The sequence below is a fragment of the Dermacentor andersoni genome, chromosome 1, assembly GCF_023375885.2.
Source record: "Dermacentor andersoni chromosome 1, qqDerAnde1_hic_scaffold, whole genome shotgun sequence".
Classification (NCBI taxonomy): Eukaryota; Metazoa; Arthropoda; class Arachnida; order Ixodida; family Ixodidae; genus Dermacentor; species Dermacentor andersoni.
Window position 1 is genome coordinate 107454615 of NC_092814.1, and position 22850 is coordinate 107477464.

Below are 22850 nucleotides of genomic sequence, written 5' to 3' on the forward strand. Positions count from 1 at the left end.
AATTTCAATGACTGACCTTGACATAGTGGACTCAGTTGGAGACACTTAATCGTTGTAGCGCCGTGCACACAATCACAGCGCTAGCCTGCAATACTACAATACCAGCTTTACAAGAACATGCCCAGTTGACCACAATAACAGAGCGAATTTCGAATCGCAAAGAAAAGAAAAAAACGAGCTAGCTACAACATTTCACCCCGTCTCAGCTTGCTTCGCTGCAAATGACGTCTTAACGCGTAAGCGTGCGCGGTGGTGTTACGTCAGTGCGCCAATGGCGGTCTCATAGCAATGCCACAATAGCGTAGTTTTCGTTCGCAGACAATTCATGGCGAGTTTATGTTTATGAAAGCATGACTAGAGTTTTAATACAAAATATAAATTCATCTCCTGTGTTTTATATACGTGTTGTAAATGTGTGCACTCTTTTATTTATTTATTTATTTATTTATTTATTTATTTATTTCAGGAGTACTGCCGACCTCTCATTGGGGCCTTAGGCAGGAGTGGGTTATAACACAACATATTTGGAAACAAAGAGAAACAAATCTAGAAACGCAACAGAAAAAGTTGCCAAAGCAAGTCCAATGCAGGTACTAGGGAGAACGTGATGCATGCACAGGTACAAGAAACAAACTATAGAAACTCGAATACTAGAAATTATACAATGCAAGGGCAGAATGACGGCAACAGACATCTCTTGACAAACATCTCTGCAATGAATGAACATACCATAATCAGAGCAAGATAAATTTGTAAACGTTACGCCTTGCGAACACCGAAATATACACATGACGCCAAGCAAATATTTTGAGCACGCTGAAAAAGTACTAGAAAACGTAAATTGAAGCGTAGTGCGCGTGCGTTGAGCGAGGCCAGATAGGGGAAGGGGGGCATGTACGATGAGGTAAATCAAGTGGATTGTTGCCGCAGCTTTGCCATGAACGACTCAACAGTAGTACAATTTACTGTATCAGCAGAGAGAGCATTCTGTTCAGTAACGGTGCGCGGAAAAAAAGAATTTTTAAAAGCTCGTGTCTTGCAAGAATACTCCTTCAGTTTCTTTGGGCGCTCGGATCGCGTGGATCGCCGATTAACGGATTCTATGTACGTGTCCTTGTTTATGCGCAGCTTCTTATGATAAAGTAAAAACATGTATTTCAAACGATCATGTAGTCTTCTTGTCTGTATTGTATTCAGGTTAGCGTTATCTAGAAGTGTGGTGGGGGATGTAAAGGAACTGTAGCGTTTGTAAACAAATCTAATTGCTTTCCTTTGAATCATTTCAAGCTTTTTAGTGTTTTCTTGGCTATGCGGATCCCAAACCACGGAAGAGTACTCGAGGATTGGACGGATGTAAGTTTTGTACGCAATTAGTTTTAATTTTGGGGTGGATTTGCGCAGAGACCTTCTTAAAAATCCCAATTTCTGCATAGCTTTCTTTTCGATGTAGGCAACATGCGCGTTCCACCTAAAATCAGCGCTAAGTATGACGCCCAAGTACTTGTAAGTATCAACGAAAGATAGTTTTTGGCCATTAATAATATAATCGCAGTTTAAGGGAGACCGTTTACGCGTCACGCTCATAGCCACCGTCTTCTTTTCGTTGACCTTCATTTGCCAGACTTCACACCAAGAAGATATTTTGATTAAAGCTGTGTTTAAGAGAGCCTGGTCGGACTGCGTATTTCCTGATAAAGGATGCAGTCGTCTGCAAATAACTTAATAGTGACCGGAATATCAAGGGTGATGTCATCTATGAATATTAAAAAGAACAATGGCCCAAGCACTGAACCTTGAGGGATTCCCGACTTCACCGGTCGTGAATCGGAGCACACGTTGTCGATAGTGACAGTTTCATTTCGATACGAGAGGTAGGCCTCGATCCATGGTACAGATCGATAAACATACCCACAAAAATACAACATCCTCGATTGGGCAGACACTTAGCGTCTGCAGTTGTCTGCTGCCCGTACGATCTAGCTGACATATAAAGCTGTGGTGAACTCAAGAATTTGACGGAAACCCGTCTGGTCGGGAATATATATGACAACAGTTAAAAGCGGACACCAACCACGAAATTTTATAAAAAAGGAAAGACGTTTAGGCTCCCGCACGGTAGCCTTGTTCACTGTGAATTGGAAGGCGGAAATAGTCCGGTTGTGTAGGCTTTAAGATGTGACCTATACAACGTGCGTACACGTGGGGAAAGTTGCCGTGATTGCGATTACGTGTGTGGTCTGGATTGTCAGGGATTCAAGGAAAAGTCGAGAAGTCCAGTTTTTTTGTTTTCCCATGATCTTTACGTTGTCCCAGTCTATTTCATGGCGAGCTGTTTCTGCGTGTTCGGAGAGGGCATTCGAAGATACGCTCTTCTTTTTTACGTCGTACATGTGCTGCTTCAGTATTTGCTGGCAGTTACCTGTCCCGCCGATGTAACTTCGATCGCACTCTACGTATGGGATGCGGTAGATAACGCCTGGAAATTTTCCTTTAGGTAGCGTGTCTTCAATGTTTACTAGGGAGTGTCTTAATTTTTTTGTTGGCACATGCGCTACTTGTACACAGTAGAGGCATAGAACACGCGCCAAGTGCTCGCTGATCCCAGGAACACACGGCACAGGAGCACGACTCTTGGGAGGCGCGCTGCCGGTGCGTGCAGGAAGTGCTAGCAGACGTTCCACGGAACGCGCAAACGAGCCAGAGTGGCCGCTTTCACAGAGATCTCAATGCACGTGCTGTATGTCAGCAGTGACATATTCCGGTTTTTTTTGCAGATCCTGTTCGCGCGGTTCACAAGCGAGGCAACTACAGACTTCTTGTGGGAGGCAGGGTTCACAGAATTGAAATGCAAATAGCGACCTGTGTGGGTACTCTTTCTGTACACGCTGAACGACAAGCTGCTTCCTTCGCGCTTGACGAGGACGTCGAGGAAAGGAAGCTGGCCTTGCTGCTCCTCCCCTACGGTAAACATGATTGCCTCATTCATGACATTCAAGTGTTCTGTGAACACTGTCAGTGCCTCCTTCTTGACTACGCTGAAGCAATCGCCTACGTATCGTAGAAAGCTTTTGGGCGCAGGGCTGAACAAACTAAGTGCGCGTTGTTCTAACCATTCCATCGTAAGGTTTGCTGCCGTAACCTATACGGCAGCCCTCATTGCTGTCCGGTGTGCCTGCCTGTAAAAGGAGCCCTCGAATGTGAAATATGTCGCCGCATGCGTCTCAGCCCTCGAAACGGACGCAAGTTTGCCTGAGCCTACTCCTATTGACGTCCAGGATTTGAGGCGGCTGCTGAGGTTTTGCCTCGAGAACACATATTTGGGTTCTCGAGACAAAACTGGAGCAGGAGCATTGAGTGATGAATACGTCATGGGGCCCACCTTCTTTTCTCTCTTTCTCGCGTTTTTGCCGAGTGGCGTACTTCCGGTGATGGTCTCTCGCGCGAGCTGTTGCGTTTGTCTCGTTGCGCTTGTCTCGTTTCGCGCAGCAGACAATTTTACGCGCTCTGCACGAGATCACCTGATTAGCGGCACAAGTCAGTGCCATAATCACAAGCACTGAAGCAGACGCGGGAGGATGAAAGAGCATGATCGCGGCGCTGGAACACGGCAGAAAAATTTGGAGGACGCTTAAGCTTTGTCTGACTACTTCTCATGCTTCCCGGAAACTGGAGCGCATGTAACCGTAATGTTTACTAGGAAACACTGGCCGCGAACGCAATGCACGAAGGCGGGCTTTGTGGTAGAAACGCGGCCTCTTACGTGGGCCGCGATGCGACGGAGGCGAGCGCCAGCTGGAGGTATTGCAAGGAACCGGGCGCGCCGTTCCGTGGCCCTCAAGACACCCATCGAGCCGGCGCGCGCAAATGGCGGACGCCGCCGCCGGTCTGTGAACGCCGCGGCCGGTCCGTGTGTGTGAAGGAGTTTCTTTGAGTATTCGCGTAACAGAATTATGTTTTCTCGCATAGCCAAATTACAATCCGAGAGCTATCATGTCTGTAGGTTGTGTGTAAATCGTAGTTTACTATTTTTTTCACGTATTTTAGCTTGAGAAATTCAATTAGTGAAGTAAATTTCTTGCGTCACCTGGAGGGCCTGATTATGGGTGGTTCGAAAATAATTTTTTGCCAAAACCACGTTTTCTGCGACATCATCATCATCATCATCATCATCATCATCATCATCAGCCTGGTTACGCCCACTGCAGGGCAAAGGCCTCTCCCATACTTCTCCAACTGCCCCGGTCATGTACTAATTGTGGCCATGTTGACCCTCCAAACTTCCTAATCTCATCTGCCCACCTAACTTTCTGTCGCCCCCTGCTACGCTTCCCTTCCCTCGGAATCCAGTCCGTAACCCTTAATGACCATCGGTTATCTTCCCTCCTCATTACGTGTCCTGCCCATGCCCATTTCTTTTTCTTGATTTCAACTAAGATATCATTAACTCGCGTTTGTTCCCTCACCCTATCTGCTCTTTTCTTATCCCTTAACGTTACACCTATCATTCTTCTTTCCATAGCTCGTTGCGTCGTCCTCAATTTAAGTAGAACTCTTTTCGTGATCCTCCAGGTTTCTGCCCTGTACGTGAGTACTGGTAAGACACAGCTGTTATAAACTTTTCTCTTGAGGGATAATGGCAACCTGCTGTTCATGATCTGAAAATACCTGCCAAACGCACCCCAGCCCATTCTTATTCTTCTGATTATTTCAGTCTCATGATCCGGATCGGCAGTCACTACCTGTCCTAAGTAGATGTATTCCCTTACCACTTCCAGTGCCTCGCTACCTATCGTAAACTGTTGTTCCCTTCCGATACTGTTAAACATTACTTTAGTTTTTTTGCAGATTAATTTTTAGTCCCACCCTTCTGCTTTGCCTCTCCAGGTCAGTGAGCATGCATTGCAGTTGGTCCCCTGAGTTACTAAGCAGGGCAATATCATCAGCGAAGCGCAAGTTACTAAGGTATTCTCCATTTACTCTTATCCCCAATTTTTCCCAATCCAGGTCTTTGAATACCTCCTGTAAACATGCTGTGAATAGCATTGGAGAGATCGTATCTCCCTGCCTGACGCCTTTTTTTATAGGGATTTTGTTGCTTTCTTTATGGAGGACTACAGTGGCTGTGGAGCCGCTATAGATATCTTTCAGTATTTTTACGTACGGCTCGTCTACACCCTGATTCCGCAGTGCCTCCAAGACTGCTGAGGTTTCGACTGAATCAAACGCTTTCTCATAATCAATGAAAGCTATATATAATGGTTGGTTATATTCTGCACATTTCTCTATCACCTGATTGATAGTGTGAATATGATCTATTGTTGAGTAGCCTTTACGGAATCCTGCCTGGTCCTTTGGTTGGCGGAAGTCTAAGGTGTTCCTGATTCTATTTGCAATTACCTTAGTAAATACTTTGTAGGCAACGGACAGTAAGCTGATCGGTCTTTAATTTTTCAAGTCTTTGGCGTCCCCTTTCTTATGGATTAGGATTATGTTAGCGTTCTTCCAAGATTCCGGTACGCTCGATGTCATGAGGCATTGTGTATACAGGGTGGCCAGTTTGTCTAGAACAATCTGCCCACCGTCCTTCAACAAATCTGCTGTTACCTGATCCTCCCCAGCTGCCTTCCCCCTTTGCATAGCTCCCAAGGCTTTCCTTACTTCTTCCGGCGTTACTTGTGGGATTTCGAATTCCTCTAGACTATTCTCTCTTCCATTATCATCGTGGGTTCCACTCGTACTGTATAAATCTCTATAGAAATCCTCAGCCACTTGAACTATCTCATCCATATTAGTAATGATATTGCCGGCTTTGTCTCTTAACGCATACATCTGATTCTTGCCAATTCCTAGTTTCTTCTTCTCTGTTTTTAAGCTTCCTCCGTTCCTGAGAGCTTGTTCAATTCTATCCATATTATACTTCCTTATGTCAGCTGTCTTACGCTTGTTGATTAACTTCGAAAGTTCTGCCAGTTCTATTCTAGCTGTAGGGTTAGAGGCTTTCATACATTGGCGTTTCTTGATCAGATCTTTCGTCTCCTGCGATAGCTTACTGGTATCCTGTCTAACAGAGTTACCGCCGACTTCTATTGCACACTCCTTAATGATGCCCACAAGATTGTCGTTCATTGCTCCAACACTAAGGTCCTCTTCCTGAGTTAAAGCCGAATACCTCTTCTGTAGCTTGATCTGGAATTCCTCTATTTTCCCTCTTACCGCTAACTCATTGATCGGCTTCTTATGTACCAGTTTCTTCCGTTCCCTCCTCAAGTCTAGGCTAGTGCGAGTTCTTACCATCCTGTGGTCACTGCAGCGCACCTTACCGAGCACGTCCACATCTTGTATGATGCCAGGGCTAGCGCAGAGTATGAAGTCTATTTCATTTCTCGTCTCGCCGTTCGGGCTCCTCCACGTCCACTTTCGGCTATCCCGCTTGCGGAAGAAGGTATTCATTATCCGCATATTATTCTGTTCCGCAAACTCTACTAATAACTTTCCCCTGCTATTCCTAGTGCCTATGCCGTATTCCCCCACTGCCTTGTCTCCAGTCTGCTTCTTGCCTACCTTGGCATTGAAATCGCCCATCAGTATAGTGTATTTTGTTTTCACTCTACCCATCGCCGATTCCACGTCTTCATAGAAGCTTTCGACTTCCTGGTCATCATGACTGGATGTAGGAGCGTAGACCTGTACAACCTTCATTTTGTACCTCTTATTAAGTTTCAGAACAAGACATGCCACCCTCTCGTTAATGCTATAGAATTCCTGTATGTTACCAGCTATATTCTTATTAATCAGGAATCCGACTCCTAGTTCTCATCTCTCCGCTAAGCCCCGGTAGCACAGGACGTGCCCACTTCTGAGCACTGTATATGCTTCTTTTGGCCTCCTAACTTCACTGAGCCCTATTATATCCCATTTACTACCCTCTAATTCTTCCAATAGCACTGCTAGACTCGCCTCACTAGATAACGTTCTAGCGTTAAACGTTGCCAGGTTTATATTCCAATGGCGGCCTGTCCGGGCTTCTTAATGCACGGGCTTCTTAATGCTATCGCGTTAAAATGACATAGTTTCGTTCTCTGCGTGCGCGACTGCACGACGTGGGAACAAGCAGACGAAACGAAAATATCTCTCTCTTGTTACGGTGCGAAGTAAAGCAAAAACACGCAGATATTCGGTTTGTATGCTTTATTATTACAGTTATTCGGCTATTGAAACAACAGATTAAACAAGTAACTGACGTTGCCTTGAATAATTATCGAGGTCACGTGTCACCATGACTGACATCACAGCACTACCATGTACGTGGGCGCACTTGCGCGGTGGGCGTCCACTCTCCGGCGGGGAGAGCGGCGCCCGAAAGCAGGAGGGTAAAGGGCGTTTGGTGCGAAATTTAAGCTCTTTCCGTGGCGCGTAGAGTTTCAATACTTCGCAGACACAATGTTTAGCAAGGTGTGAGACCGGACTAGCGGGTATTCATCATCATCATCATCAGCCTGTTTTCTGTCCACTGCAGGACGAAGGCCTCTCCCTGCGATCTCCAATTACCCCTGTCCTGCACCAACCAATTCCAACTAGCGCTCGCGAATTCCCTAACTTTATCGCTCCACCTTGTCTTCTACCGTCCTCAACTGCGTTTCCCTTCTCTTGGTACCCATTCTGTCCCCCTAATGGTCCAGCGGTTATCTAACCGGCGCGTTACATGACCTGCCCAGCTCCATTTTTTTTCTCTTAATGTCAATTAGAATACCGGCTATACCCGTTTGCTCTCTGATCCAAACCGCTCTATTTTTGTCTCTTAACGTTATGCCTAGCAATTTTTGTTCCATCGCTCTTTGCGCGGTCCTTAAATTGTTCTCAAGCTTCTTTGTCAGTCTCCAAGTCTCTGCCCCATATGTGAGCACCGGTAAAATGCACTGATTGTGCACCTTCTTTTTAAATCATAATGGTAAGCTTCCAGTCAGGAGCTGACAATGTATGCCGTATGGGATCCAACCCATTTTTATTCTTCTATGAATTTCCTTCTCGTGATCAGGGTTTCCTGTGATTAATTGACCTAGTTAAACGTACTCCTTCACGGACTCTAGAGGCTGACTGGCGATCTTGAACTCTTGTTCCCGTGCCCGGCTATTGATCATTATCTTTGTCTTCTGCATATTAATCTTCAACCCCACTTTCACACTCTCTCTGTTAAGGTCCTCAATCATTAGTTGTAATTCGTCTGCATTGTTGCTGAATAGAACAATGTCATCGCCAAACCGAAGGTTGCTGAGATATTCGCCGTCGATCCAAGCTTAATAAGCCTTCCCAGTTTAATAGCTTGAATACTTCTTCCAAGCACGCAGTGAATAGCATTGGAGAGATTGTGTCTCCCTGTCTGACCCCTTTCTTTATACGTATCTTCCTGCTTTTCTTGTGTAGAATTAAGGTAGCTGTGGAACATCTGTAGATATTTTCCTAGGTATTTACGTAAGCGCTCTGTACTCGTTGATTACGTAATGCCTCTATGACTGCTGGTATCTCTACTGAATGAAATGCCTCTTCGTAATCTATGAAAGCCATATAGCGAGAGTGATTGCACTATGCAGATTTCTCGATTACCTGATTGGTGACATTTATGTGATCCATTGTAGAGTACCCCTTCCTGAAACCAGCCTGTTCCCTTGGTTGACTGAAGTTGCGTGTTGCCCTTATTTTATTGGAGATTATCTTGGCAAATATTTTATATAATACTGGGAGTAAGCTGCTGGGCCCATAATCTTTCAATTATTTAACGTCTCCCTTTTTGTGGATTAGTATAATGTTTGCATTCTTCCAGTTTTCTGGGACCCTTGCAGTCGATAGACACTTCTTATAATGAGCCGCCAGTTTTCCAAGCATTATGTCTCCTCCGTCTTTGATTAAATCGACTGTTATTCCATCTTCTCCTGCCGCTCTTCCTCGTTTAATGTCTTGCAAGGCCCTTGTGACTTCATCGCTAGATATAGGAGGAGTTCCTGTACCCTGTTCATTACTGTTTCTAATTGAGGTATCCTGACTTCTTTTGGTATTAGACGATGATATAACCAGCGCGAGAGTTGACACGGACTACAAAAAGGAGCGACAAGTGCTTGTCCTTGTCGTTTCTTTTGGTGCTCCGTGTCAACTCTAGGGCCGGTTATATAATTACAATCTTTAGCGCGCATTGTATGCTCTACGCTTGTCAGCTCAAAATGATCACACCTGGTGGGGGGTCCTTTAAGACAATAGTGCGCGCTCTTCGAATCAGCGAGCGGTACCTGCGCGCCCCGGCAGCAGGCCTCATGCGTTGCCGCACGCTTTGCAGCCGCGATGCACAATAAATGGAAAGGCGGAGGTGGCCTCACCGTTTGCATGCCATTGCATGCCAATGCGGTGACCTAGCCGCAGCAGGATCATTTATTCGGTTGAAGCCTCGTGGCTGGGAGCGCTTCGAAAAGGGAGAGAGTGGAAAACATATTTTGCGCAAAATTCGATTCAACGCTTGCATATGATCATCAAGGCTTCGAGAGCGTGGAAACACGCGCAGTGGTGCACCACCTTGCAATGCAACGTTCTTGAAGGCGCTGTCCGTGCCGTGTGTTTGCTTAGGCCATGGCGCTTGTCCGCGGCGATCATCCTCGCATGTGGCCCGTGGACGGCGCCGGATCGATGCGACAGCAGCACCAGTTGTGAAAATAGACGAAGAGCGCGCGTAGCAGTTGGACAGCGGCGTTTTTATTGGCTTATGGATTTTTCTGTCGTCCTTTCCTCGTCTTATTTTAGGAACTGAGCAGGCGTACGCCCCGTCACTTGTTCAACCCTCTGGCTAACTGGAAGCTTTTAACGGATCGCTGTGGCTCTTTCTGAAAGCGAGTCAAAATGGAGCCGTCGCCTTAAGTTTTCAGTTGCAGAGAATGGCGCAGCCGAATGGCTTTCCAACATTTTTTGCCGGGGTTGCGGAATAGGCCGCGCAACACTCTTGTTCGCTTGTCTCATGCTGGCAGGAAATATTGCTTTTATTTCTTTCCAGTGCGATGTTTGTCCTTTTTATTTTTAATTGCCGACAAATTTACCACAATGTATGGTACAATCAGGGCAACAAACCTTGTAGGTGCTGTAATATATTGTTTGCTGTTGGAGAAGTTCGCTATGGTAAAAAGGAGATGTTGCGGAAGAGAAGTGGGGGGGGGGGGGGGGTGAGTGAAAATGCCATACCGCTACTGTTACCGTTTGGCCACCTGCCGTCTTAGATCGTGTTAGTTAATCTATGACAATTACATGTGCTGCGCGGATTAGCTACTGGGCAACATCAAGGGTAACGGTAAGCGCTATATTTATTGTTAATGAGCTCAAATTGCCCCTTGTTCGTGAATAGAATAACAGGCTAAACTTTGAACAGAAACTCTTGGTTCACACGAAAAGCGGTAACAAACGGCGAGACATTGCCTTTGCGAGGTCTGGCAATTGTCCATGTAGCACGTTGGGTGCATATACCTATATTCGAGCTTGTACGTGTTGCTTCATTTGTAATCCTCGACATATGCTGCACAGCATAGCAGATACACAGCTACCCACCAAAGAGAGTTCGTCACTATTGCGAAAGTCAATATATCGCGAAACTAAGCGTACAGCAAATTCAGAAGGGTGTAGGATTGGGCTTTTTAGTAAAACGTGACTTATATACGGTTTTGATAGAGAGTGCAACAAAAACAGAAAGGACAGAAGTCCCCTCTGCTTTTGTTGCACTGTCTATCAATACGGTAAGCGGTACTAGATAACCGTTATAAATTCCTGTCGAAAGGCCCAATACAGGCGCATGCTTTACGGTTCGTTTCTAGGTGACATTGATGATTAATACTGACGTTGTCTTCAGTGATAGATTACACTTCTGTAATAGCCAGAATGGACATCTTGTGTTATGAGCGCACGCTTCGTGTGCTTCAAGAACGCGAATATGCGAAACGAGAGGCGACGCCGCCTGCAAATTCCCGAACCTGGTCCCTGCGATGGCGTGTATTTTGATAACGCCTAATCTAGGCTATAGTTAATTCGATATTAATGAAAGAGGTATACATTGTACTTACGAATGTGAACAATTATGGAACCTTCATCTTTTGCGTTCTTCTTCCGCGAAAAAAGAACCATAGGCAATTGACATTGATTGGTCCGCAGTTCTGGCACCAAATTCAAGAAGTTGGACTTTCATTTTCTTTGTCACTGGGTCATCTTTCTCGGCTTAAGAAATGCAGAGAGTTTTGATAGAACATTCTGCTTTAGCGCCCCTAAAAGAAATCTCTGTTTTGCCTTTGTGTGAGGCTTAAGGCCGTCAAAAGTGCTTCCATTGACTAGACTTAACGACATTGCTGTAGGCGCTGCGTTGAGCCTGTAGGCGTATGATTTAGCCTTTAAAAGGGTTGTGAAACAACGGCGCCACTCGATGTATACGCTTTTCACGTAGCTCGAGTATACGTACCATTTAGCCCCGCTACTTTGCGCATTGCACGGCCAACTGCCGCGCATGCGACTGAGCGTAATTGCCCCGCTTATCGCTAAATGGCGGTGAGCCCTTGGCCGGTACGTGTGCGGCTGCGATCAAAGGGACCACGGAAGGAAGGGTCTCACTCACCGCTCGCTCGATACCGTCTCCCCTGCCTCATGCCTGTCTGCGCCGCACGGTGGCCTTGCGTTTCTGGTTTCTGGTGTTCCAATCGGAAGTGCGTGGCCTTCTCTTGGCGGCCCCGTGCTTATAATAACAGATTATCATTGGCTGCGACAAACATTCGTAAATAATGCAGCCACGACTTCGTTCAGTGTTGGCTGAAAGCTAGCCGGCCCGGGACGTTTGCAACGAGGAAGTGTTATTGCTTTCATATTTATGCACAGATGTCGTTCACTTATCACCGAGTGGTTAGCGGGACGTCTGTTGTGATGATAGCCACAGAGGCCGCACTGACCGAATTGGCTATTACGAAATGTCGATTATAATGTCGATATAAATATTGCGGAGGTTTACCTACCTCAATCTGTTCTTGCGCTGAGAAATTCTTGGTTTTTCTCCTGTATTAGTCGACAGTATGCTCTGGCTGTTTGACAGAAAGTAAAGAATTACTATAGGAACGTAACGATTGTAAGGTAAACATTGCGACACTTAGCCTGCGGAACACTTTCAGCCATGAGGAAGAGGCAATGTTCGAGACTCATACATCGCTCACGTACCTACATAGTATGCAGCATATGTTTCATATATCCTGCTTTATGAGTGTCGCGACATTATTTAGATTTCCAGGCGGCCACACGAGAAGGCCATGGGCGAAAGTGCTCATGCATTGCAATTTAGGTGGCCTCGAAGAAACCGAAGTAGTCAGACTAAATCGGGAGTCAACTACGATGTCCCTTAACAGTTACTTCTGGTCGTTTAGGTCGATCGATCGATCAGCAATTCATTCAATCTTCTGATCATCGACATCAACGGCGCCTATAGCGTCACGCTATTTCATTCTTATTTTAGTCCAACCTCTTTGCGGCAAACTTACGTAACCGCCGACGAAAGCGTGGGCGAGGCCCCGCAACGTGTTTTGAGCAGTGCGATCAAACGTTCTCCTCGTTTACAGGAGGTCCATTTTGTTTAGTTTTAAAGCGAATAGCATTGCCTATCGTGGCAGGTTCTCTTTATCTGACCGGATAACGAGCAAGGAGCATGAAGAGGTTAAGATGGCCTCGGTGGGGCCGAGCCGGCGAAGCGAAAGTAGGTCACCAGGAGAGGAGGGTTGCGGTGGCGTCTCCGAGTGGTCCGAGTGGCGCTGACGTCAAATCTGCGTCACACAGAAGATGCATGTGCGAGGAGAGTGGTGCCGGGCTCTCCTATTGGTAATCTGGCTCCAATGTGTTTGATACACTTAAGTACTTCTAATACGCTTAAAAGAGAAGAATCAGAATGTCATCAATTAACGTTCATCGAGGAGTGATTCAAAGACGCGAACTGCTTTCTGTCTCCTTTGTAATTGTGTTATTGCTCGTTTTAGTTTCATTTGTTGCGTAGATAGACTGCAGAGGCGTAAACATCGCCTTGTGTGTACAAAAGGAGCTCCAGAAGCGAAAACGAGAAACAACACTATACTTAGGGTATAGGTAGGGTAATATTAATCACGGCGCGAAACGCGTCATTTTGAGCTTCCCGCGCAATATCTTCAATCTGGAAAATTTCAGTGGTTTGTTATTTTGATGAAAGATGTCGCCACCCGTCCACCTTGATTGGTTCGAAAACTGCTGCAATAGTTGAAAGGACGCCAGAGAAGAGAATGCGAAGTGAGTGCCTGTGAGTTAACAGCCGCTTGAATTGAAGAAACGAAAATCCGCTTAGTCGTTTTTCGGAGTGTGCATATCGCAGTCTTGGTACACTGAAGCGGCATCGCAAATATTTGTTTTATTTCTGCGTTTTACTAACTAGTCTTAGGCAGAATATAAGCACGGTGCGTTTAAATTTAAGAGTAATAAAGTTATCTGAGTAGGATTCTCAGAGAGGGGTAAAACGCACGAAGTACCCCAAGAGGCCTAAAATTAATTTTACGGAGCTCATTCTAACTTGCATAAATGTATTATCCTCTTGCTTAGTATGGTCCGCACGTACAAGCGGAATACATCCAGGGCTTCGTGGGTCGAAAATTACATGAAAAAGAAAAGCACTTGAAGTCGTTTGAGAGCGAACCCACTACATTCGTGCGACGGCGAAAGCTTTTGATGTAGCGAAAGATGCTCTGCTAATGAGCGCAGGTTCCAAATGCTTTATAAAAAAACGCTCGCATGTAAACGACGCGTGCTTCCAGACACACAAGAGGGAGTGCTCGTCGACCATATTTTGAGCATGGAGAGTTCCTTGTTTGGCCTGACTTCAAGGCCAGCTGGGGGTGATGGTCAAAAACCTTATGATGCCTAACCAGCCTGGCTGTTCTGCCCAGAAACTCCAGAGTATTGCACACCCCCATTCCGCCTTAAGAAAGCAGAAATTGAGAAGGAAAGCTCAAGAAAGGGAATGAGAAAGCGTACACTCAGTGCCTGAATTCATGCCAAACAATCTTCTACTAGGGACGACGCTCGAGTCAATGGATACTGGCGATGCTTAGTTTGCAAGAAGTTATGGAGCAAGACAGTAGGGAGCTCTTAGTGGATTCAATGCCCCAATCCTGCGTGGGCGTCCACGGAGTTCACTACAAGTATGTGGCTAGCAGGTAGAGGCGTTTTCTATCTTCCAGGAGGTTGACTCATTTTGCCCCTGTGATTGGGGCAAAACGAGTCATTTTTTTTCCTTTTACAAAATAATTATTGTTTAATAGTTCTGCTAACTTGAATATCTTACTTTTTTTCTGGCCAACAAGGAGCGGGCCCAAAGAATGTTCTTATTGACTTTTTTCACCTTTTCGATAAAACCAAGAAATCAGCACCAACCTGATTTTTTTACGCAATTTTTACACTAACACACAAAATTGGGTGAGAGGTGTTCCGCATTCATCCTCGAAAGAATCATCGCGTTGCAAGGCTGAGGATAAAGAAACGAAGCAACGGGACAAATGCACAATTCACATAAAAATATTGCGCTGCATACGACGGCATTTATGTGCTTGAGGACCGACTATATGAGCTCAACTGTATACAAAAAATAAAATACTAAAACTAGCTGTGACTGTGCATTAAAGTGCACAGCGATAATTAAAGTCAAAACGCTGTGCAAAAAAAAACATTACTATAAGTGAACGCTGTGCTTGCAATATAGCCTGTTTGGACGAGCGTGTTTCTTCAAGGAATGGCCATCTTTTTTTTTTTTTAATGAAGAGGGGGGGGGACCTTATGATGGCTTATGTATGCCCGCGTGTTTTTCTACATGTGACAGGCCTCGCTACCTCATTTGTTAATACAGCTAAAAGGCAACAGACACTGTCGCCAACAGTTTGCTCAGAAGGAGAGGGGTGGGCTGAGGGTACGACAATATCGAGAAAAAAGAAACGCAGGAAGTACGGAAAAAGCGTGCACTAAGGTGGCGCGGATCACAATCAACGATCATTGCATAAGTGTCCTAGGGAAGAACTGAGCAAATAGCGCGTTCGCAGCCTTCACAGCAGACGTCCGTTGGGACTATCGCGTTGGAACCGTTGCTCAGATAACAGGCTATTGCTTGGTCCATCAATTATTGCACAAAAGGGTATACCCTCTTTGCACAATAACGCACAGACACAAAGAAAGCGCGCAACGGTATCGTTGGCTTTCGCAGGTAGGGCAGTTGGCCACCACAATCAGGTATGAATTCTGAATTTGTAAACGTGATGCCTAACCAGACAGATCGACGTCGTGCTTCGCTCACATTGTAATAGCTGACGATTGACCGGAAGGTCAGGTGCCAGGAAAGTTGTAAGCCATGCGATTTGACCACGACAGTGGCCATACACAGTACATAGGTTCCGTTTAGGAGAATGGACACGGCACCGAGGCTTTTTTCATGACACGTTAACATACAATGGCCTTAAGAATAGGAATATACATTATTTTTAAGCAGGATAACTGTTTTGATCACAGAATGCTTAGCTGTAGCAGCCGTCGGCTACCTCTTTCTGTTTGAACTTGTTTTTCTTACCTGCGTAACTAGCAGTGCTGCTCGTGTTCTTGGTGAGATACAGGGCGTCAGATATAATTAGTGCGTTATGCTTTCGATCATATGAAGATGTGCCTAATTTCTGTGGAATATCTGTGGCGAGTAACACCCACGCTGTGTTTAAGGATTTATCTGCCCTCAGCTCATTTTTAATGGTTGTGGAAGTGAAGGTATTCATCATTCAGTTCTAAGCATTGGTTCATAGAACGTAATTTCGTAATTTTAATTCACATGACATACCTTGAAGTTGCTTATTCAATGTGCTATTGTTAAGGATTTATCTGCCTTCAGCTCATCTTTAATGGTTGTGGAAGTGAAGGTATTCGTCATTCAGTTCTAAGAATTGGTACATGGAACGTAATTTCGTAATTTTAATTCACATGACATACCTTGAAGTTGCGTATTCAATGTGCTATTGTTAAGGATTTATCTGCCCTCAGCTCATTTTTAATGATTGTGGAAGTGAAGGTATTCATCATTCAGTTCTAAGCAGTGGTTCATGGAACGTAATTTCATCATTTTAATTCACATGACATACCTTGAAGTTGCATATTCAATGTGCTATTGTTAAGGATTTATCTGCCCTCAGCTCATTTTTAATGGTTGTGGAAGTGAAGGTATTCATCATTCAGTTCTAAGCATTGGTTCATGGAACGTAATTTCGTAATTTTAATTCACATGACATACCTTGAAGTTGCATATTCAATGTGCTATATTTAAGGATTTATCTGCCCTCAGCTCATTTTTAATCGTTGTGGAAGTGAAGGTATTCATCATTCAGTTCTAAGCATTGGTTCATGGAACGTAATTTCATAATTTTAATTCACATGACATACCTTGAAGTTGCATATTCAATGTGCTATTGTTAAGGATTTATCTGCCCTCAGCTCATTTTTAATGGTTGTGGAAGTGAAGGTATTCATCATTCAGTTCTAAGCATTGGTTCATGGAACGTAATTTCGTAATTTTAATTCACATGACATACCTTGAAGTTGCATATTCAATGTGCTATATTTAAGGATTTATCTGCCCTCAGCTCATTTTTAATCGTTGTGGAAGTGAAGGTATTCATCATTCAGTTCTAAGCATTGGTTCATAGAACGTAATTTCATCATTTTAATTCACATGACATACCTTGAAGTTGCATATTCAATGTGCTATTGTTAAGGATTTATCTGCCCTCAGCTCATTTTTAATCGTTGTGGAAGTGAAGGTATTCATCATTCAGTTCTAAGCATTGGTTCATGGAACGTAATTTCATAATTTTAATTCACATGACATACCTTGAAGTTGCATATTCAATGTGCTATATTTAAGGATTTATCTGCCCTCAGCTCATTTTTAATCGTTGTGGAAGTGAAGGTATTCATCATTCAGTTCTAAGCATTGGTTCATGGAACGTAATTTCATCATTTTAATTCACATGACATACCTTGAAGTTGCATATTCAATGTGCTATTGTTAAGGATTTATCTGCCCTCAGCTCATTTTTAATGGTTGTGGAAGTGAAGGTATTCATCATTCAGTTCTAAGCATTGGTTCATGGAACGTAATTTCGTAATTTTAATTCACATGACATACCTTGAAGTTGCATATTCAATGTGCTATATTTAAGGATTTATCTGCCCTCAGCTCATTTTTAATCGTTGTGGAAGTGAAGGTATTCATCATTCAGTTCTAAGCATTGGTTCATAGAACGTAATTTCATCATTTTAATTCACATGACATACCTTGAAGTTGCATATTCAATGTGCTATTGTTAAGGATTTATCTGCCCTCAGCTCATTTTTAATGGTTGTGGAAGTGAAGGTATTCATCATTCAGTTCTAAGCATTGGTTCATAGAACGTAATTTCGTAATTTTAATTCACATGACATACCTTGAAGTTGCGTATTCAATGTGCTATTGTTAAGGATTTATCTGCCCTCAGCTCATTTTTAATGATTGTGGAAGTGAAGGTATTCATCATTCAGTTCTAAGCAGTGGTTCATGGAACGTAATTTCATCATTTTAATTCACATGACATACCTTGAAGTTGCGTATTCAATGTGCTATTGTTAAGGATTTATCTGCCCTCAGCTCATTTTTAATGATTGTGGAAGTGAAGGTATTCATCATTCAGTTCTAAGGAGTGGTTCATGGAACGTAATTTCATCATTTTAATTCACATGACATACCTTGAAGTTGCATATTCAATGTGCTATTGTTAAGGATTTATCTGCCCTCAGCTCATTTTTAATGGTTGTGGAAGTGAAGGTATTCATCATTCAGTTCTAAGCATTGGTTCATGGAACGTAATTTCGTAATTTTAATTCACATGACATACCTTGAAGTTGCATATTCAATGTGCTATATTTAAGGATTTATCTGCCCTCAGCTCATTTTTAATCGTTGTGGAAGTGAAGGTATTCATCATTCAGTTCTAAGCATTGGTTCATGGAACGTAATTTCATAATTTTAATTCACATGACATACCCTGAAGCTACATATTCAATGTGAATGAGAGAAATAGACGTAATTTTTGCATATTTCCTGTGAAACGGAGTATGAGTGCTTTTTATTTTGCCTCGCTCTCGCAGTTCCCAGCTACGCCAACCACTTGGCGACGTTCCTGTGCGGACGTGGGTTTGATGGGCGCATCTTCTGCCTCACTGTTCCTGGAGCTGCTGAAACGGGTTCCACAGCAGCCATCGCATCAGCAGCAGAACAGCCTTCCGTCGGTCACGTACACGGCACCAGTCTTCCCGAATCCGGCCGCAGAGAATTTCAGTTCACGAGCCGGCGAAGAACCTGTGTTGGTATGGATGCCATACCAGCACAACGCCCTGACGAGCCTCGTCCTCTACGGTGTTCTGGCTGTTCTCGGCACCACGCTCAACATATTCCAGATTTCATCGCTCTTCATCCAGGAGAACTTGAGGCGAAAGGGCAATGTGCTGCTCGCGAATCTTGCCCTCGCCAACCTGCTCGTGTCATCTGTCGGCTTCCCGGTGACCATCGTGGCCATTCTGGCCGGCAGCCAGGGCAGCTTAATCACCTGTCGCTGGCAGTGGTACCCCGCGCTGTTGGGCTTCTACACCACTGTGTTCACTTTCCTGTTCATCGCGGCCGAAAACTACGTGCGCAGTTGTCGCCAGGACCGGGACGTCTACTCGTCCGTGTGTGGCGCAAAGCTGGTTGTCTTCCTGATGATGGCAGCCTGGACGATCGCAATCTCGCTGGTTCTCGTCGTCACCTTGGTCACAGGTGGCCTAGATGTCTGCGAACGAGACATGCGCGAAAGTAAAATGTTCGTGGCGCTGTGCGTGCCTTTCGCGCTCACCGCCGCGGTGTTCGCCAAGGCTATGCATGAGCAACGGGACTATACGTACAATCTGGAGCTGCGAAACTGCCTGGCCACTCGCGAGGAGATACTTCAGCGAACCCTTCTGCGTACCAATGCAATTGCGTACGCCCTGTTCCTTCTTTTGTGGCTTCCTTTCCTGCTGACGGTCATCATCAGCCCGTCTATGCGGAGCTCCAGTCCAGGCACCTCTGCTGTCGAGACGCTTTTCTTCACCGCCCAATGCTTTAGCTGTATTTGCGGCTGCGTGTACGCATTCACGCATGACGCATTCCGCCAGGGCTTTCTCTATTTGGTCCACTACTTCTGCTGCAAGAGCCACCCCGAGTTCAGCAAACCACCAATCGGTGACGACAAGGCAACCAGCTCGATCAGGGTGCACGTGGGCATGGATTCTCGCGTAGGAGAGCGCAGGCATCGCTACGGCAAGGCTGCAACCATGGGCCTACTCAGTTTTGCTGGAGCAGACACCTGCAGGACTCGCGTAGAGGAGGACTTTCTCTGACGCGCACGTCCGCTGCTGCCCGACGACGCGCATTAGGGTGGCATTTCCTGGCTCAAACAGCGGCTCGTGGCGTGTCACTTGGGTGCTCGGTGTGTCGCTCCGTTTCAGGGAGCGCTCCGTTTCAGACTTCCGGTCTGGTGCAGGTTCGTGCTTTTCTCCTACGGACCACACCGACACCAACCCTCGTCTGCGGACCCAGTCGTCTCACGTGCCCATTAAATCCCGGAACATTCCATCGATGGGCCGCACGACTGGGCCATTCGGCACGAGGTATAGGGGTTGCATGGCACACCAGTAGGCTCATACATGCAAGAGCACTGCTCGTCCATTGATTCCCGGGCCGTCACTATACGCTGCGACGGGGGCAACCGACTCGTGAGTCGGGCCGAGGTTCAGTCGACGCTCGCTGCTAGCGCCGGCGTGAGGAGGCTGGCTGCAGACTGGAAGACAGAAAGCGAGCGATTTTTGAAGAAGGATCGACTCGGAACACGAGGCTCGCCTTCTGGCGCCACACGCCTGTTGATAGAGGCTGAATTAGTGCGTCAAACTACGGTGCGCCTTCGCGATGTGCCGCGAGAAATGCACAACATTCTAGCTATAGAGGGAGCAATTTACGCTTGCAATAGTAAGAGTTGTTGAGAGGCAGCGAGCCAAATAAAAAGCCGTACTCAGGTATCGAGTGTACAGTTCACATTTTTTTTGTCAGTGGTACAAGTCAACAACCATACTTCCATAACACTTTAATAACTGGTAATTTATGCTCCTTACAGGCAGCATTAGCAATATTGCACACTCGAAGTATACACGTGATTTGTCACAGATAAATATTTATGTGGAAGGGCTAATAGATCGCAAAAAAAAATAAACTAAACGAATCTTTTAAATTCTTAAGGAGCTGTAGGCGTAATGGAGTCCAGATGGTCAAGTACTGTTTATTCTAACATAATCCGTTTTGCGGAATTGATTGCTCTTCTATCAATAAAACAACAAGAAAATGCTAGGCCAATGCAATGGCAACGTAGGACGGGCGATAGCTTCTGACGCAGTTAGGCAGTGTAATTTTTTTCTGTGGCTCATGTTTCACCACCACTTTGTTAAATTCACGTGTTAAACAGGGCCTTACAGAGCATGTCGCATGCCAGAGGGCATGATAGCCTGCGAAGAAGCAAAAGCTGAACTGGAGGTGTGGACTAGGCGTTGAGGAAAGCTAGTTTGTGTTGTGCCAGCAAGACCGAGAGAGGGAAAGAGTAACACGCTGTGAGTTACACGCTTGCCACTGTGATTGAAAATATGTAGGGTAAAATTCGTTACTACCAAATGAGAATATTACTTACAGCCTTTCTTGAAATAGTCTGTCGTTGGGACGTCACGGGCAAACACTGTGACGCCGGATCCTCACAGAGCTCTATAACGACCAGAAAAGGATGGCAGCTGTTAATCGTCTAATGCGCTGAATGAAATTGAGTATGGCTACTAACGCAGGACAACACACCAGACAGCACAACAACACGGTGTCCTCCCGCGTTAGTAGCCGTACTCATCTTCACTCAGCGCATTAACACAAACTAGCCCAAATTCCTCGCTTTGCTCGATGGTAAATGACAGTCCGCAGGCCTGACTAGGCGAGAGATGACTGCAATGCCATCATTTTGCCTGGAAAAGGAGATAAAGCTGTGTTCTTACGTGGTTAATCACTTTCTATATTCTAACAAGTTCTCCAGGATGTCTTAACAATGGGATTTCACGTCCAAAGTGAGAAATTTGCCGTTGATGTTGTGTGAGCAACAGATCCCCTTACTCACTGCAGAATATGTAGACACCAGCTTTGACGCACTCTTTGCCATCGAACTGCTTTCCAGTTGGAGGTTCAAGAAGTTCCTGAAAACTTGTACATAGGTTCTTCAGGAAGGCACTATATGTAAATAAATTACGCTGTTTCTTTTTCTTTTCCGACTATGATGACCACAGCGTAGAATTCACGTCTAGTTATCCTGCCGCGAAGACTATGGCCAAATTCTCCATCACATCGCTATGTAGATAGTGCAGCTTCAATGCGATACTACTCTTCAAATCTTCCCGTCGTTTATACAACGATCATGTAAGCTCTCTCTCTCTGTCTTTCTCTCTCTCTTTTTTTGACGCTGTTGATTGACCGGTCACTATGCACAAAAGTAGGAAGCGAGCATTTTACTAACGTGCGCTGTACAGCTTGGAAGAGTGTCGACACGCTGTCTCTTTTTTACAAACGGTGGATAACTTAAACATGTTTAAATGTTTTTTTCTGTTCTTTATTTTTTAGTTTTATCATACAGCACTATTCCTTCTAGGTGCCATCATGAGAGTTACCAGATCAACAAGAAGGTTTGTTCATTGGCATTGCCTTTTTCAAATTTGTTTCTGAAACTCCACCAAGCATTCTGTATGACTTGGGCGCTTTTTATCTCTCGGCTATTCATGTTTGAGAGGAAAAAGACGAGAAAATGGCGATTTGGTCCGGGTACAACAGTTGGAAAATAAAAGTTTTTCTGCTTAAATTGTTACGGGTGCAGGGAAGTGTTGTTATTACGAAAATGAAAAGTTGGGACGTTTTTTCACCATACAGTTATATATGGACACACGTTTACAGCTTCGCCATTTTCAAGGCATAATAACGCCTCCCTCAAATACAAGCCTTGAACGCTGCATGGGGATTTGGAAAGCTGTTTAGTGGGGTTCTTTTGCATGTGCTTAGTGCTTTTGTGTTTATTGAATGTGTTCATTGTGCTTGAAAATGTGTTTATTGAAAAAAAAGGACTCCCAGCGTACAACGCATATGACACCTTCCCCATAACTATTTGCCACGGGACGGTAGCCAACCATTTCTGGTATTCGAAGAGTATCGAACCATCCCACTTCGGGCTTTGCACTCTCCCTCTACATACGGCAGGAAATCAACCGTGATTAGATGACTGCTAAACGCGACAGCCAATATGGCTTGGAAACAGAGCATATTGTTTGTGAATATCATAAACTATAGCAATAAATTGTTTTTGCTATTGAAACTCCTTGTTTGTTTTATCTCCTGAATATGGGGCACCCGAATACGAATTCTGTTCTTACATTACGGGAAGAGCTCAACCTTAACAATGAATGGGACACAATGAAAAAGGTATGTATGTATGTATGTATGTATGTATGTATGTATGTATGTATGTATGTATGTATGTATGTATGTATGTATGTATGTATGTATGTATGTATGTATGTATGTATCAAAATGGCGAACTGGGCGAGTTGGCGTGCATTCATTGTGGTTTTCACACAGACTGGAGATGATTGCAAGCAAGATTGTGTTGACGTCGTGTTTAGGGTACGTAAAAAGT

The 22850-nt window shown here is 44.9% G+C and overlaps 1 protein-coding gene across 1 annotated transcript; it reads left to right on the forward strand.

Moving 5' to 3' along the window:
- Positions 1-2780: 2780 nt before the first annotated feature.
- LOC126545576 (uncharacterized) lies at positions 2781-22529 on the forward strand. The gene is made up of 2 exons (XM_055061878.1): positions 2781-2963; positions 18220-22529. The coding sequence occupies exon 2, from the start codon at positions 18271-18273 to the stop codon at positions 19486-19488; it is 1218 nt and encodes a 405-aa protein (XP_054917853.1). The 5' UTR covers positions 2781-2963; positions 18220-18270; the 3' UTR covers positions 19489-22529.
- Positions 22530-22850: the final 321 nt, after the last annotated feature.